This window comes from Thalassophryne amazonica, chromosome 7 (genome assembly GCF_902500255.1).
Source record: "Thalassophryne amazonica chromosome 7, fThaAma1.1, whole genome shotgun sequence".
NCBI classification, from domain to species: domain Eukaryota; kingdom Metazoa; phylum Chordata; class Actinopteri; order Batrachoidiformes; family Batrachoididae; genus Thalassophryne; species Thalassophryne amazonica.
The window spans coordinates 37,202,510-37,217,923 of record NC_047109.1 but is presented as its reverse complement, the minus strand read 5'-3'; the positions used below and the strand labels follow the sequence as shown (position 1 = coordinate 37,217,923).

The following is a 15,414-nucleotide window of genomic DNA, read 5'->3' as shown; positions in this document are numbered from 1 at the left end:
TGTTTCAGTCAGATTCATCATCACAGCCTGATGAAAACATCCACATAATGTGTCCTGATTTTGCAAAAGGATGTCTGGAAATCCTTGTCGTGGAATTTTGCGATTTAAAGCAAGTGTCGCTGTGATTTTTCTGCTCCGAACCAGGGGATGGCGGTGTCGTGGTCTGATCGGTCCCGCCATCTGACTGATGAGACAGGCAGACCATTCAGACCACACAGGGGACCGATCACACCGTGACTGGCACTTAAAAGCTGAAAGAGTCACGGCACCTCATTTATTAACGTCAGCGTTTACCACAGGCATCAGTTGACTCTTCAGCATTCTGCACGCAATGATTATAAATCCCATGAGCCACCAAGACAAAAATAAAATAAATAATAAAAATAATGTTAAATTACTCTGTTTTGCCTCCATGTGGAGGAGAGACACCGTGTGGCAGCATACGCACGTTCGATAACATGCTCGTCAGTATTTAAGTGTTCCACCTGCCAAACAAAAGCATTCTACTCAGTGGAAATGGGGCTGTCAGCATACACTGGCTGAATTGTCAAGGTGTGACAGGCCCCTGAGGTCAAAGAATATGTGTCAGGCAGCTCACGTAATACAAAAAAATTAAAACTGATTAATTGGGTGGGTTGTGGGTGGATGAAATAAACCACATGCATGATCAGACATCCAAGTCCTTATTAGTCACAAACTCTGATTTAGGAATAACCATCAGGGCTTCATCTGCAGACCTCAGTGGTCGAGAAGGCACATACCTAATTTATAAACTCAGAAACTTAAGCTGGGGTAAGTCCGTTTGATGCCTTCAAAGCAAGTAAAAGAATTTTAAAATCAATTTGAAAGCTCATCTTGAAGTTTCGGTTTATTATCATATGCATTTAAAAGTAAAATGTACAGTAAAAATGTAGTGAAATGTGGTATCCCCTGGCTTTCTCAGTCTGAAACATCACTATTAAATAATACAATGAATAAAATAAAGAATACCAGTTCATAAAACCTTAAAGTATAAAACAAGACAAGATAAAAACATAACATAGAATACAAGTGCCACTGTTCAAAAGCAGAACCATCTGACGAGAAAAACTGTATGGAGGTGGTCTGAGTTCTGATGGTCATTAAGTGCTTCCCTGAAGGGAGATATGACAAGAGGCCGTGCGTGTGCAACAATTTTCTCAAGTTTTGACCCTGATCAACTCATGTGAACCGGGTCATGACAGAATAATCTGGAGCAGGATATTTACTGCTGGACTTCATTAACAGGGTCAGCCAGCGCCGAGGTTGGACTGAATATGTGGTTGTGGGAGTGTGTGTGGACTTGGTGATTCTTTCGAAGGGTCAAAGCCCTTTCAGGTGCAGTCAGTAATAATAACATAAAAACAACAGTGCTTCCACCATTTTTTTTTTTATCCACAGATGCTCCCGAGAAGCCAGAACTCAGATCTTCCAGTCAGGCTATTTCTGCATTATTGAAGGGCAGCTCTGAGGTGTGTGCACATCATATACTCGTAGTGTCATGAGGTTGTGTGAACATTAAATAACCAGATTTTCTGTCACTTATCACTCTGCTTTTTCTCCGTGACTTTCAGATCGGAACGTGTGTGACAATGAATGGACATCCTCAGCCAAGAATTATCTGGTACAAAGATGACCAGCCCCTACCTGAGGTCAAAAACAGGACAGAGTGTATGTTTTTCTATGTTCCATTGGCTATTTACAGCTTCGCACAGTGGTAGTGTATACACAGGGCTTGTTTTCAGTCTGGTTTGTCTGTCTGCCTGTCTGTCTGTGAATAAAGTAAATCAAAGACTTTTGATGAGATCTAAAACAAACTTGGTGGAATGATTGGGGTCACCCGAAGAACAAATTCATGTGACTTTGAGAAAAATTGGTTAAATGTTCAGGTAACAGGCCAAGGTCAAATTTTGTGTCCATATATAGGGAACATTTGCAGTGACTGGAACTGGTTCAAGATACATCTATGATCTCTGTTCAACACTAATACGAAGTCATAGATCAACCCCAGTAATCCCATTTAAAAAATGGAGAAAACTGTAGTTTAAAATGGGACTTGAAAGGGAAATACGTTATTCAAAACTTTTCAAACATAAATTGGAAATGATTTGTCCAAATTCTTTAATATTTTGCACACTTATAGTTACCTAAGCAGTTTGCCTCAAGTGCAAATATGTCATTTTGAAGTTACTGGGTTTTGCATCTGAACCCTTCAAATGCTTGGCATTGAAGCATATTAAAATATGAGTGGATAAAGTTCGATCACACTGTTTTGGAGCTGCATATTTCAAAAATGTCAAATATCAAAAATTAGGCATACACAGAAAAACAGTGCAGTTCCTTCAGACTTCAGACAACTTTATTGATCCCAAAAAAAGGCAATTATGTTTCCTTGACTGGCTGCTTGAGACTGGCTCCAAAATTGAACAGATTGCCATAGAAGCCCATGTTAAAATGCCCAACTTTGAACCGAAATAACCACGTTTGAAGGAAAAAAAATGTATGGTTATTATTTTTAATAACCATACCTAAGTAAACCATTAGCAAACTACATCTAGTTTACTCTTACATGCATTTCCTCTTCTGCCTCCTGATTTGTGCTCCTGTCCTTCAGTGACCTACATGATTTCTTCACTTGTGAAGGAGGCATCTGGCCTCTACACCATCAAGAGCATCTTGCACATGCGGCCCACCAAAGCAGACAAGGACTCTGTGTTCCAGTGCACCGTAGAGTACAGCATGCCAGGAGGACAGATCAAGAAGAAGAAGTCAGACACCATCACCATTAACCTGAACTGTGAGTGCAGATGAGAGGGAGCAGCATTTTAAGGAGATTGTATCCATTGAATCAGTGATGAGGTCTGTTATCTTTTCTTCATTTGGGTTCAGTGGAGGAATAGCAGTGGGTCTGTGAAATTTCACAGCCAATTACTAAATTGGAATCACAAATGGATTTTATAATTATTTATTTTTATTTGAGTTACATTTAGAGTTTAATGACATACAAACTGGCATCCGAAATGGCAACCCACCAGCATTCGGAGCAGTCTGATTCTCTGAAACAACGATCCTGTATGCTTGAAAACACTTTATGAATCATATTACAAAACCATTTTCCCCCTAGAACGGTGCAGCAATTTCTTTATTTTTTGAAGACTTTTTTTGACATCAGTTTTCATCAGTAATGTATGTTATTATTACCAATAGGAATTATTTGACAACAGCAGCAGACAAGTAAATTATATTATCTTCCAAGTAAATTGCTTTTGAATATTCCAGATCTTCTGCTTAGTAGTTCCCAGTGGGTGGCGCCGCTGCACTGCATTGCATATGTTTTATTTTTTTATTCATTCCTTCATTTTCTCTACCTGCTCATACCAGATAAGGGTCACAGATTTGTTGGAGCTTATCCCAGTCACTGGGCAAGAGGCAGAGTAAACTGTGGACAGGCATCCAGTCTATCACAGGGTGACAGATACAGACAGACAAAAACTCATCCCCAATTTACCTAACCTACATGTTTTTAGAAGTGGGAGAAAGCTGGAGCATCCAGAGGGAACCTACATGAACATGGCGAGAACATGCAAATTCCACACAGAAAGGACTACTTCAGTAACCACTATGTCACCGTGCTGCCCTGTGACACTTACTGTAAATAAATAAATAAATAAAAATAAATCATTAACCCTCAAGCGACCAGTCTATTTTAACGACTAATATAACCAAGTGGGATTTATTATGACCCCTGTTAATTTTTATACTGGAATACTTCAATATAAATTATGGTTTTAAGGTTATTTATATTTATTTCACTCTCTAATGTATTTGTCCATCATCTCGTAATTTGGTAAGATATGGAATTTGCTTTTTTTGTTTTTTACAAAAAAAACACCCAAAAACCACACACCGACAGAATATATTAGATCAATTTAGACAACCCTTGTCTGTTACATTTTGTAAAATGCTCTTCACCTTTTTATTTCTTTGCACGCCCACGTGCTTGTCCACGAGCTCTTGCTCTACCATGAGCCTGTGCCTGGCCTCTACATGCTTCTCCTGCAGGCACACCTTGCTCTGCTTGAGGTGCCACAAGTACTGGATGGACTCCATGGTCAGATTTTATGTCAGGGTGGTCTAACATCTCAGAGATACGATCTTCACTGTCTCATGCTGACTCATCTCCATCAATGGAACTATTTTCATCCTCACTCAGTCTCAATGCTTGTGCAGCTGTAAATCTTGCTATTCTAGGTCTGTTGGCCATGCTTCCTCGCAAAAATATAATGATTAGAGTTGGCAAATCACAATACATCTGAAGCTATAATGTTGAAAATCTCACAGATCTTCCCGTAGTTATAAGTGACCCCACACGAGTTTGGATTATACTTGCCACACGGCTAGGCCCATCCTTGCAAAATTCTGGAAACAAATGCAGGACAGACAGATTGACAAATTCATGGTAGGAAACTCTTTTCAATTAAAATGAGAAAAATGGGGCACAAAAATATATGCCCGGGGTTATAAATGACCCCACTCGGTTGCTTAAGGGTTAATTGTATCACTTTATTCAACTTTGAACATTTTAAAATTGAAAATACATGAGTACAAAATACAATTCCAAAAAACAGGTTTTGTAAACATTATTTTCTTGAACATATAATTCTTTGTTAAAGTTAACCTGACAGTGCACCAGAAGCTCCTCTGTACATGTAACAACAAAACAGCTGTTGGTGATTCTCGTATAAAAAAAAAAAAAAAAAAATAAAAAAAAATATATATATATATATATATATATATATATATATATATATATATATATATATATATATATAGTTTTTTTTTTTTTTTGATAGAATTCAGGCACCAGTGATTTTTAATCATGATGCACTGTAAATGTACAGCAACAATCTGTATGGAGGTTCTACAGTCAGATTTCTTCATTTTATAGTTACATTACTGTGAAAATTACAGAAAGGTCTTACAGTCCAGCCTTTAGGGCTGCTTCATAGTACGACTAAGTACAAATCAGGGCGAATCATGGCGGAATAGTTTGTATGAGCGAACCATGAAATATCAAGCTGACGGGCAGGTGTGCACGATGCTGCTGCGACAGTTTCATGTACGCGGGAACACAGTGTGAGCAGCTGCAGCATGTCCAACCACATCGCACAGCTCCTGTGAAAATAAAAAATAAAAATTACATGCCACCCATGGGATTTGAACCTGCACTTTCCAAAAGCTCTGATTGCCAGCCAGAAACTTCACCACTGAGCTACCATTGCTGTCCTGTAAAAGGTGCAGGAAAATGTCTGATATATCAAGAAGGACATTGACATACTTAAAAAGAAATAGAACCACACACCATATAAAAACACATTTTATTGAATCCCTCTCATCAAGCAAGCAATACAAATATGAACTATCTGTTGCCCTGTAGATGACCCATGGCCACAGGCATACAGTCATGAAATGACATGAACAATGAAACAGTGTTGTTTTATCATGGCCACATCTGCTGGTGGCGTGTCCAGCCGGCCCCACATGCATGTCCTGCCTGGCACGTGTGTCTTGTTGGCGGTGCACTGCAGGATGCCATGTCATGTGGAACAGAGCTCATGTGGGTGATGTGACATTCAGATCGCAAGCTGCGTGTTATGATTTGACAGTCCGTTTCACCTGGGGCAGCCTGCACGCCGTGCGCGCTCACTGCAGCCCACTGCAGCAGCGATACATGTTTTTATGTATGTCCACGCGAGCACAGCGAGCAGACACCCACACGTCACAGTGGGCAGTTGTTAGTTCATGTCCATCCAAACACGGTATGTGTTCCCCAGCCATGACATCCAGAACCACAGATCTCCACAGCCACTCTTGTCAGTGACCACACCCCTATCAGTTCAGCGCACACACCAATGTGTCACTGTGTGTGTTTCCAAAGCCACACTCCTGGGATACTTATACAAATTTCACATCCAGCTCGACAGTGATCGTCTGCTGACTGTTGTCGTGTTAACAGTGCGAATGGCCACACATTTTTTTAAATGCCATGCGAGCGGTGTTAGACGTTTATGTGTGTCAGATGGAATTTGGTCAACACCTGCTGCGAGAGGGTTTGATTGGCTCTCACTGCGCACACTCTGTCTTTCAGCCACTGGTGTGCACAAATACTTGTAGCAACAGGTGTACGAGCCATTGGAGGAAGCTACGATTTTACACGTATTGCATACATTTCCTGCTTCATGCGCACTTTATGTGCAATTCAACCGTATTCATGCTATGTGTGAAGGGGCCCTTACTTTTGTGGGGGATTGACTGTCTTCTTCATTTTCACTCGCAAAATTATAAGTCTTTATGTCATGTCAAATATTTAATGAAATCAAGGGAACAAACTGTATGTCAAGTAAGGCAGTCACATCTCAAACGTCGCTTTAGCAATCTATTAATGCATTGATCAATCGATCCATCCATCGGTCTAGGTCAGCTTTGTTTATTTTTATTGTAGGTTCCCCATTATAGTACATCATGACAAACAAGACAGAACAACTCGGGACACTGGGAAATATAAAGGCACTTCTGTACTACACATCACTGGTTATTGATGGTGTAGATGTGTCCAAAGGATCAATTCTGACCTCAGTTATGTGTGTTCTTGTCCCTCTAGATCCCTCAGAGAAGGCGAGCATGTCTCTACTCAACACGACCCCAGTCAAAGAGGGAGACAATGTGACCATGAAGTGTGAGACTGATGGAAACCCTCAGCCTGAGTTTGAGTTCATGAAAGATGTATGAGTTCATTTCTGTACATGATTGTCAGAAAGGATTTCTGTACCCCTCAATTCATTTCTTATGTTCTCAAACAATCCTGTCTTTCCCTCCCTTGTCTCTCTCTGTGCCACTTCTTTTCCTCCCTGAACGCTCATCCAGGGAAGTTCCATAACTGGCCAAGGGGGCCTGCTCACGCTCACATCTGTCAAGCGTACGGCCTCTGGTGTGTATCAGTGTCATGCCATTGATTTCGATAATCTTGATGCTGACCTGAGTGCAGAGGTCACCCTCAGTGTTAACTGTGAGTATGTGCACCACAACAGACACAATCAGAAATGGTGCATCCTGGTGTCAGTGTGTTTGTTTGTCTGTATGTGGCCTTGGGCACAGACTGGCATCTTGTCCAGGCTGTACCCCGGCTCACACCCTATGACTGCTGGGATAGGCTTCAACCCCCCGTGACACTTAATTGGGGTAAGCGGGTATAGAAAATGGATGGAAGGATATACATATATATGTCTGCGATTTGGTAGAGTTGGAGATTCTACTAGTAGAATCTCTGATCAGAAACTCTTGCTAGTAGAGTCTCCAATCAGAGATTCTGATAGAGTTTCCGTTGATTACAAGTTCTTTCTTACTGTCATCACTTCAGCATGGTGAAGCTCTAATGTGAAGTTGATATGACAGATATTTTTCTAATTTCCACAGTAAGGTATTGCTGTCATCCTATGTCTAGATATCATGTTGTCATGGTAATGAATGGCTTGGTAGGATCGGAGTCTCTACTGGGAGAGCATCCGATTATGTCAGTAGATTCTCCGATCGGAGACTGAACTAGAACAGTTTCTGATTAGAAATTCTACTAGTAGAATCTCCAATTCTACCAAGTCGCAGACTCTACTTTGACACACACACACACACACACACACACACACACACACACACACACACACATATATATATATATATATAAAGCTGATTTGCTGATCAGTTTCATTTTAAAATGTGTTATATGGGTTCTGATATTGCAGTTGCTATTTTCCAGTGATTCATATTCCATCCATCATGACAGCTTAACTTTCTTCACCAAAACATTAACCTAAAATGTAGCAATCCACCTTTGTGAACCACTGTAGCCATATGATCAGTCTGCCCTAATGCTGCTGGCAGAGAAGGTGATGATTATGTGACCAAGCTAGTTATAAAAGTTGTCATTTTTTTATGAAATAGTAAGATTTTATAGATAGAATGTTTGACGATAGTTGTCTGCAATGCTTTTAAACCTGTAATTGATGTTTTATGAGATGCCGTCATTTGCGCAAACAAACTTAAAGAGGCACGATGCACTATCTTTTTTTTTTTTTGCTGTTTTGTTTGTTTTGTTTTTTGTTGTTGCTGTTGTTGTTGTTGCATTCTTTTCTACAATGCTCCCCTACCATTCGGAGTAGATATTTCACAAAACTGTCTCTTAATGTAATGTTTAGCCATTTAAACATTGTTTATGACCTATGCATAATGTCAAATGACATGAAATGTAACATAAAATAAAGAAATATGATATTTGCATCATATTTAACTTTAAATTCAAATGGCTTTTGTAACAGTTACAAGGATTGCAAATCTTGAATTACTTATTTTATTTTATTTTATTCTGCCTCACATAGACCCATTGATGCTTGAGAAGAACCCATCATATGGAGAATGTGACCCATTACCTAAACCGCCCTTTTTAAAATATGAATCACAGCTTTCTGGTCTTTAGCAAAGTCCCGCCCACGCCACTACCTGATTTGTCACAAATTCAGCCTATCTACGAGGGCTGTCAATAAAGTATAGGTCCTTGTTATTTTTTTCAAAAACTATATGGATTTCATTCATATGTTTTTACGTCAGACATGCTTGAACCCTCGTGCGCATGCGTGAGTTTTTCCACGCCTGTCGGTGACGTCATTCGCCTGTGAGCACTCCTTGTGGGAGGAGTCGTCCAGCCCCTCGTCGGAATTCCTTTGTCTGAGAAGTTGCTGAGAGACTGGCGCTTTGTTTGATCAAAATTTTTTCTAAACCTGTGAGACACATCGAAGTGGACACGGTTCGAAAAATTAAGTTGGTTTTCAGAGAAAATTTTAACGGCCGATGAGAGATTTTGAGGTGATACTGTCGCTTTAAGGACTTCCCACGGTGCGAGACATCGCGCAGCGCTCTCAGGCACCGTCGTCAGCCTGTTTCAAGCTGAAAACCTCCACATTTCAGGCTCTATTGATCCAGGACGTCGTGAGAGAACAGAGAAGTTTCAGAAGAAGTCGGTTTCAGCATTTTATCCGGATATTCCACTGTTAAAGGAGATTTTTTTTAATGAAAGACGTGCGGACGGGTCCGCGTGTCGGGATGCAGCCAACGCGGTGCGGCGGCACAGGAAAAACACCTCCGTGTTGATAACCATTTGTAAAATCCAGGCGGCTTTTGATGGCTTTCAGTGGAGTGAGTATATGAGAAATTGTTTAACAGCAGGACATGTTCCAACTTGTCCTTAAGGCTTCCAACAGAGGTGTTTTTCCTGTGGCGGAGCATCGCGGCGGCTGCGAGCCGATGCTGCAATCCGTCCGCACGTCTTTCATTAAAAAAATCTCCTTTAACAGTGGAATATCCGGATAAAATGCTGAAACCGACTTCTTCTGAAACTTCTCTGTTCTCTCACGACGTCCTGGATCAATAGAGCCTGAAATGTGGAGGTTTTCAGCTTGAAACAGGCTGACGACGGCGCCTGAGAGCGCTGCACGACGTCTCGCACCGTGGGAAGTCCTTAAAGCGACAGTATCACCTCAAAATCTCTCATCAGCCGTTAAAATTTTCACTGAAAACCAGCTTAATTTTTCGAACCGTGTCCACTTCGATGTGTCTCACAGGTTTAGAAAAAATTTTGATCAAACAAAGCGCCAGTCTCTCAGCAACTTCTCAGACAAAGGAATTCCGACGAGGGGCTGGACGACTCCTCCCACAAGGAGTACTCACAGGCGAATGACGTCACCGACAGGCGTGGAAAAACTCACGCATGCGCACGAGGGTTCAAGCATGTCTGATGTAAAAACATATGAATGAAATCCATATAGTTTTTGAAAAAATAAAAAGGACCTATACTTTATTGACAGACCTCGTATGATGAAGGTTACTGTCCCCCAGGGTGGCATAGAAGAATGTAGCAGTGAGCCAAATCTGTAAAACATGATTAAAATTCAGTAAAAATCTGAACCTCAATGGAATGGAATGGAATGCATGAGGGAGACTACTGAGGGATGCCACAAAGCAATTCTGAAGGACTTACAAGCTTCAATGGCTGTGATTGTAGAGGATGTGCATGTAAGCGCTTTTCAGTGTTGCTTCAAAGGCCACAGCTTTATTGTGTGGTGCTGCGAAAGACGTCGTAAAGAAGAAATATGAGTCTCCCACGTGCCTTCTTTTCAGAGCCAGTGGATTTCATCCAGGTTGCGCCTTGCAGGATACCATTTGTTCTGCAAAGCATAATAATCCATAATTTACAGGGAGAGGTGGGAATTTTATGGACTTTAATGGAATCCTTTCAGCTGTATCATATCCAATGTGATTTTTCACAGTTCATTTCTAACTCTTAATATTATCTGTCCTCCCTCCCTTATCATCTTATCACACACATTTAGGGAATATGGGTTAGAAATTTTCTAAAATTGGCTGAAAATGGGATTCAGTATACATTTAACTTTATACTGGCAAAAGAAAAAAGATCAACCCAGACAGAAGCATTGTCTGAAAAGCCTCATTACATGGTTGCTGAAGTGTTCACAAGCTTTTTTGTTTAATGTGGGCACCTTTTTCACTGTCAAGATAAGCTTCTCTATGGTGAAAAATTAGTCACAAAATGCTCCCAAACATGTGTTGCATTTTCAAAAAATGGAAAAATAATGTTTACAAATATGTATGACAATTTGTGCAGAATTTGGGATTTTCAAAAATACGTGTTCCATTCCAAATGTTGTGAACTCATGAATACAGTGTTATACCCCTGTCACGCTAGAGCACGAATTAGCCCAAATGTCATATGAATGAGGATTCAAGCTACATTTGAACTCCTCGTACAGCATTCTTACAGCAGTCGGCAGATTCATGTGGCCAGAGCACATGCACGCTACACACGTGTTGCGCTTGTGTTGGAAGACAATCGAACGGTGGTCGAGGTGCAGTCATTCCGCAATCCGACTGCAGTCGTAATATTCGTATGCAATTCAAATAAGTCGTACTGCATTTCAGGGGATGTTTGAATTGTTCGAGCACATGGAATCCTGGCTGAATGTCTCGACTGTGCCTGCACACACCTCCTCATCACACTAGAGCACGAATGAGCCTAAATGTCGCATGAATGGACATTCAAACTACAGTCAGGCAAATTCGAGCTGCATTCGAAATCCTTATACAGCATTCTTGAGTGCATGCCACATAGTCGGGCACAATCGCACGGGCAGCACGAATGTACATACACACCTTGAATGTACATACACATCACTGTCGAGCTGCATTCGAAGTGAGGAAAGGCCTCCACCCATCTCATGGCCTCCCGCACCCCTCTTGCACCTTTCAGTCCAGCCGGAATAACAGCTGATTGAAGTGCTGCTCGTGCATTAGGCTGGATCTTCTACACACCCCGCTATGCGTGTGTGTGGTCACAACAGCGGATCGAATGGCTGCACATGTGTGTGAGGGCATGAGTGCAATGGGGGGGGGAGGCATCCAACCCATGAACTGACATGTAATCAATTTATGGGTTGGATGTCATTCAACATCCAGCAGTGGGACACAGCAGGTCTTCAGAAGTATGAACCACAGCACTCACTCTAGCACGTCCCTCCCCTAAACAGCTGATTTCCAGAGAGGGAGAGAGACAGAGAGAGGGAGCATGTGCCACGGGGGGGACTGACATGTAATCAGTTCATGACTTGGACATCCAGCAGTGGGATATGGCAGGTCTTCAAAAGAGCAGATCACAGCGCTCGCTTTCCCCTCCCCTTGCTCTTTTGTCACAGTCCACACAGATCAACAAATGCAAGTTACATTTAGGTACTAGTGGAGAACTGGGACGTCTGAACATTCATAGGTTTCTGTAGGACAGAGGCTTTTTGAACTTGACAGAATAGTTTGTTACCCCTCGATTCAAACACATACATTAACTATGGACATAAAACAGTCTGTACAGTAAATATGTAGTGAGTATAGAAAGCCTACACTCCCTTGGGCTTTGACATATATTAACTTTTTATCCCATTTGAAAAATAAACTCAAACCAAAAAACAAACCTCTGCAACATGATATAAATTAAATAAAAATATGAAAGCCAAAATAGTAGGTCAGATTAATTTTGGCAGCTTCCCTCACGTCTCACTTTTTGAGAAATGCCTGATATATACAGATTTACCATTACAGTACAGTACTGTTTGTATTTCCTAATTATTAATACTTGTATAACTTCATTCAGTGACTTGGAAATGTTTATGTATTCATAAACTAAAGGTTCCCATTACTTATGCAACCTATTATTCTGACCCTGATATTTTTGTTTAATTTATCTCATTATTAAGATATTTCTTTTTATTTAAGAGGATAATTTTGGAAATTTTTATATAAAGATGCATGATTTATTTATTATTTTTTTCTGAAATGCCAGAAAAAATTTAAATCTGTAAAAGTCCAAGTGTAGATAGATTTTCTATATCCACGGGACTTATACAGTTTAAATAAACTACTGCTTGGTGGTGGACTTGATTTTCTGATGTGAAAACAGCCAGACCAGGCAAAATCGATTGTGTGCAGACAAGAGAAGTTATGTCAGGACATCCAGCATTAACAGAGGCCCTGTTACACCAGCTGTAACACAGAAACATACTCCCAAATTCAGTAGAAATGTTGAACACAGCCTGTGGTTTCAGACACAACATTTCAAGCATTTATGTGTTAAATTATTTTTCTTCTACATTCATACATATGTTGCTGCGTAGAGTGTGTAGTTGGCAAATGTGCATCCACAAAGTAAGAAGTAAGTAGAAGTAAGAAGAAGTAAGTAAGAAAGCTTCCCTTTTTATACATTTTGTTATGTTACAGCCTTATTCCAAAATGGAGTAAATATTTTTTTCCCCACACATTTCACTCACAGCACCCCATAATGACAACATGAAAACATTTTTCACACCCTTTGCTCAACACTTTGTTGATGCACCTTTGGCAGCAATTATAGCCTCAATTCTTCTTGAATATGTTGCCGCAAGCTTGGTGCACCTATCTTTGTGCAGTTTTTCCCATTCTTCTTCGCAGCACCTCTCAAGCTCCATCAGGTTGGATGGGGAGTGTCGGTGCACAGCCATTTTCAGATCTCTCCAGAGATGTTCAGTCACATTCATATCTGGGCTCTGGCTGGACCAGATTTTGTGTTGAAACACACAATTGTGACTATCAAAAAATTTGCACAAATTATTGTTTGCATTTTAAATCTGATTTTTTTTCATATGTACATCATGTGATACATGTGTGTAAGCATTTTGGCACTAATTTCCGCACTTCTTTCACTCTGAGGTGCTGTAATTTCTTCTGTTTTGCAGACATTGACCCGATAAGCGTGACCCCTGCAGGCACAGTGGTTGTCCAGCTTGGAGACATGGTGGAGTTACAGTGTAAGACCAAGGCCTCTGATACCTACACGCTTCAGTGGAAGAAGGTATGCCCCATTTCTCTGTCAGCCCTCACTTTGCTGTAACTTTCACCAGATGTTTTTTCTGAGCACAAAGAATTTTCAGTCTATGCTGTCAGTCAACTGTAAAAGCTCTGACAAAAATTATGGAATCACCAGCCTCAGAGGATGTTCATTCAGTTGTTTAATTTTGTAGAAAAAAAGCAGATCACAGACATGACACAAAACTAAAGAATCTACTGAATCTACTGGTACCTTGTTTCCCATGTAACAATAAGAAATATACTCAAAACCTGGATTAATCTTTTTAGTCACATAGCACTACTATTATTCTGAACACTACTGTATGTGGGTAGGAGGTGGGGGGGGTGTTGTTCAGTTATTCTAAAATAAAATTGGAGCTCAGATGGTTTTACTAAGAGGCCTCCAGTGGCTCTTGATATCACATTTATAAGCTCAAGACTTAGCACAGCAGGATAAAACAGACAGACTGAGCAGGCATGGCAGACAGAGTAGGCCCAATATTAGCACCCCCAGGACACCTGGGATGTGCAACAATACCACACCTATGGGGCCAATTACTGTTGATGGCGAACCACTTAAATTCCAACCTCCTTGGCTGCCTAATTAGGAAAGATGCTGGAGCCAAGGACATCAAAGCAAGAATGGAAAAGCCTGCTGCACTTTTGCAAACTCAGACCCATCTGGAAGATAAAGAAGTACAGCTGGCTGCGTGCAGCGTGCCAGGCGCTTTGAGCCGGATGCAGTGAAAGGATACATAGGAAAGATTAAAGCTTTCTACTTTCTTTTTGCTTTCTGCTTTCTGTTTGATGAAGATCTTCCAGACGTACTGGCCTAATAAAATCTCAAAGGCAGAACCCCATAAGAAGCCAGGCTGCAACAGCGTAGTGCTGGAGATCAAATATTGATGCTTGTGATGGCCGTGATGGCTTGGGCGCATCCTTAGAATGGACCAAGGCGAGATCCCCAATTCGGATTCCATCGGACAACATCCAGCAACAAGAAGAGAGAGTGCCCAAAATCAACCTGGTGCACTACAGTTTTGGCTGACCTAGCATACATCAGTCTGTCATGGGCCACAGTCATTGTAAAACCATTGTTGAAGCTTTATATCTCTGAGGGGACAAAAAAAGAAATGATGATGATCTGATACTTTTATGCAAAAGGAATACAGGGTGTCCCCCAACAAAAAGTGCCACAAAATCATTTGACTCTAATTTTGCAACAGCTAATCTGAATTCTGGTTTTTTTGTTTGTTTGTTTTGTTTTTGTTTGTTTTTTTCAGACATCAAGGTATATGTGAGGAATTTCTTTGGAGGTACTTTGAGACTGATCCAATGAGGATGCCATTTACAATCGCGCAAAAAGGGAAACTGGTGGAATTCTACTTTGAGACCAAATCGATCGTGCAAATCCAATGACATTATCAATGTCATTTTGCAGTTAGAAAAGCTCCAGATAGAAAGACAATGTGGAGGATTGAAAAAAGTTTCCAACTGAGAGAACTGTTCACAATGTTAACAAAGGGAGATCATCACAGATGTGTAAGTTGCCCATATCATGGGCACCAACACACCCCCATACCATCACAGATGCTGGCAACAATCTGGATGGTGTTTTTCCTCTTTTGTCCGGAGGACACGATATCCATGATTTCCAAAAACAGTTTGACATGTGGACTCATCAAAATACAGCACACTTTTTCACTTTGCGTCTGTCCATTTCAAATGTGCTCGGTGCCCAGAGAAGACGGCGGCATTTCTGGATGTTGTTGATGTATGGTTTTCAGTTTGCACAGTAAAGTTTTAAGTTGCACTTGCAGATGTAGCGATGAACTGTGTTAACTGACAATGGTTTTCTGAAGTGTTCCTGAGCCCACGCAGTAAGATCCTTTACACAATGATGTC

General features: G+C 40.9%; 1 protein-coding gene across 3 annotated transcripts in view; it reads left to right on the top strand.

Annotated features, from left to right (window-relative positions):
• Window positions 1-15,414, top strand: part of bcam (basal cell adhesion molecule (Lutheran blood group)) — a 228,580-nt gene that overhangs the window by 172,300 nt on the left and 40,866 nt on the right. For all 3 annotated transcript variants that reach the window (XM_034174026.1, XM_034174028.1, XM_034174027.1), the window contains exons 4-9: window positions 1,420-1,490; window positions 1,593-1,689; window positions 2,633-2,815; window positions 6,680-6,801; window positions 6,943-7,084; window positions 13,398-13,513. In XM_034174026.1, the coding sequence (XP_034029917.1) occupies window positions 1,420-1,490; window positions 1,593-1,689; window positions 2,633-2,815; window positions 6,680-6,801; window positions 6,943-7,084; window positions 13,398-13,513 (731 nt within the window). The remainder of the gene's footprint in view (window positions 1-1,419; window positions 1,491-1,592; window positions 1,690-2,632; window positions 2,816-6,679; window positions 6,802-6,942; window positions 7,085-13,397; window positions 13,514-15,414) is intronic.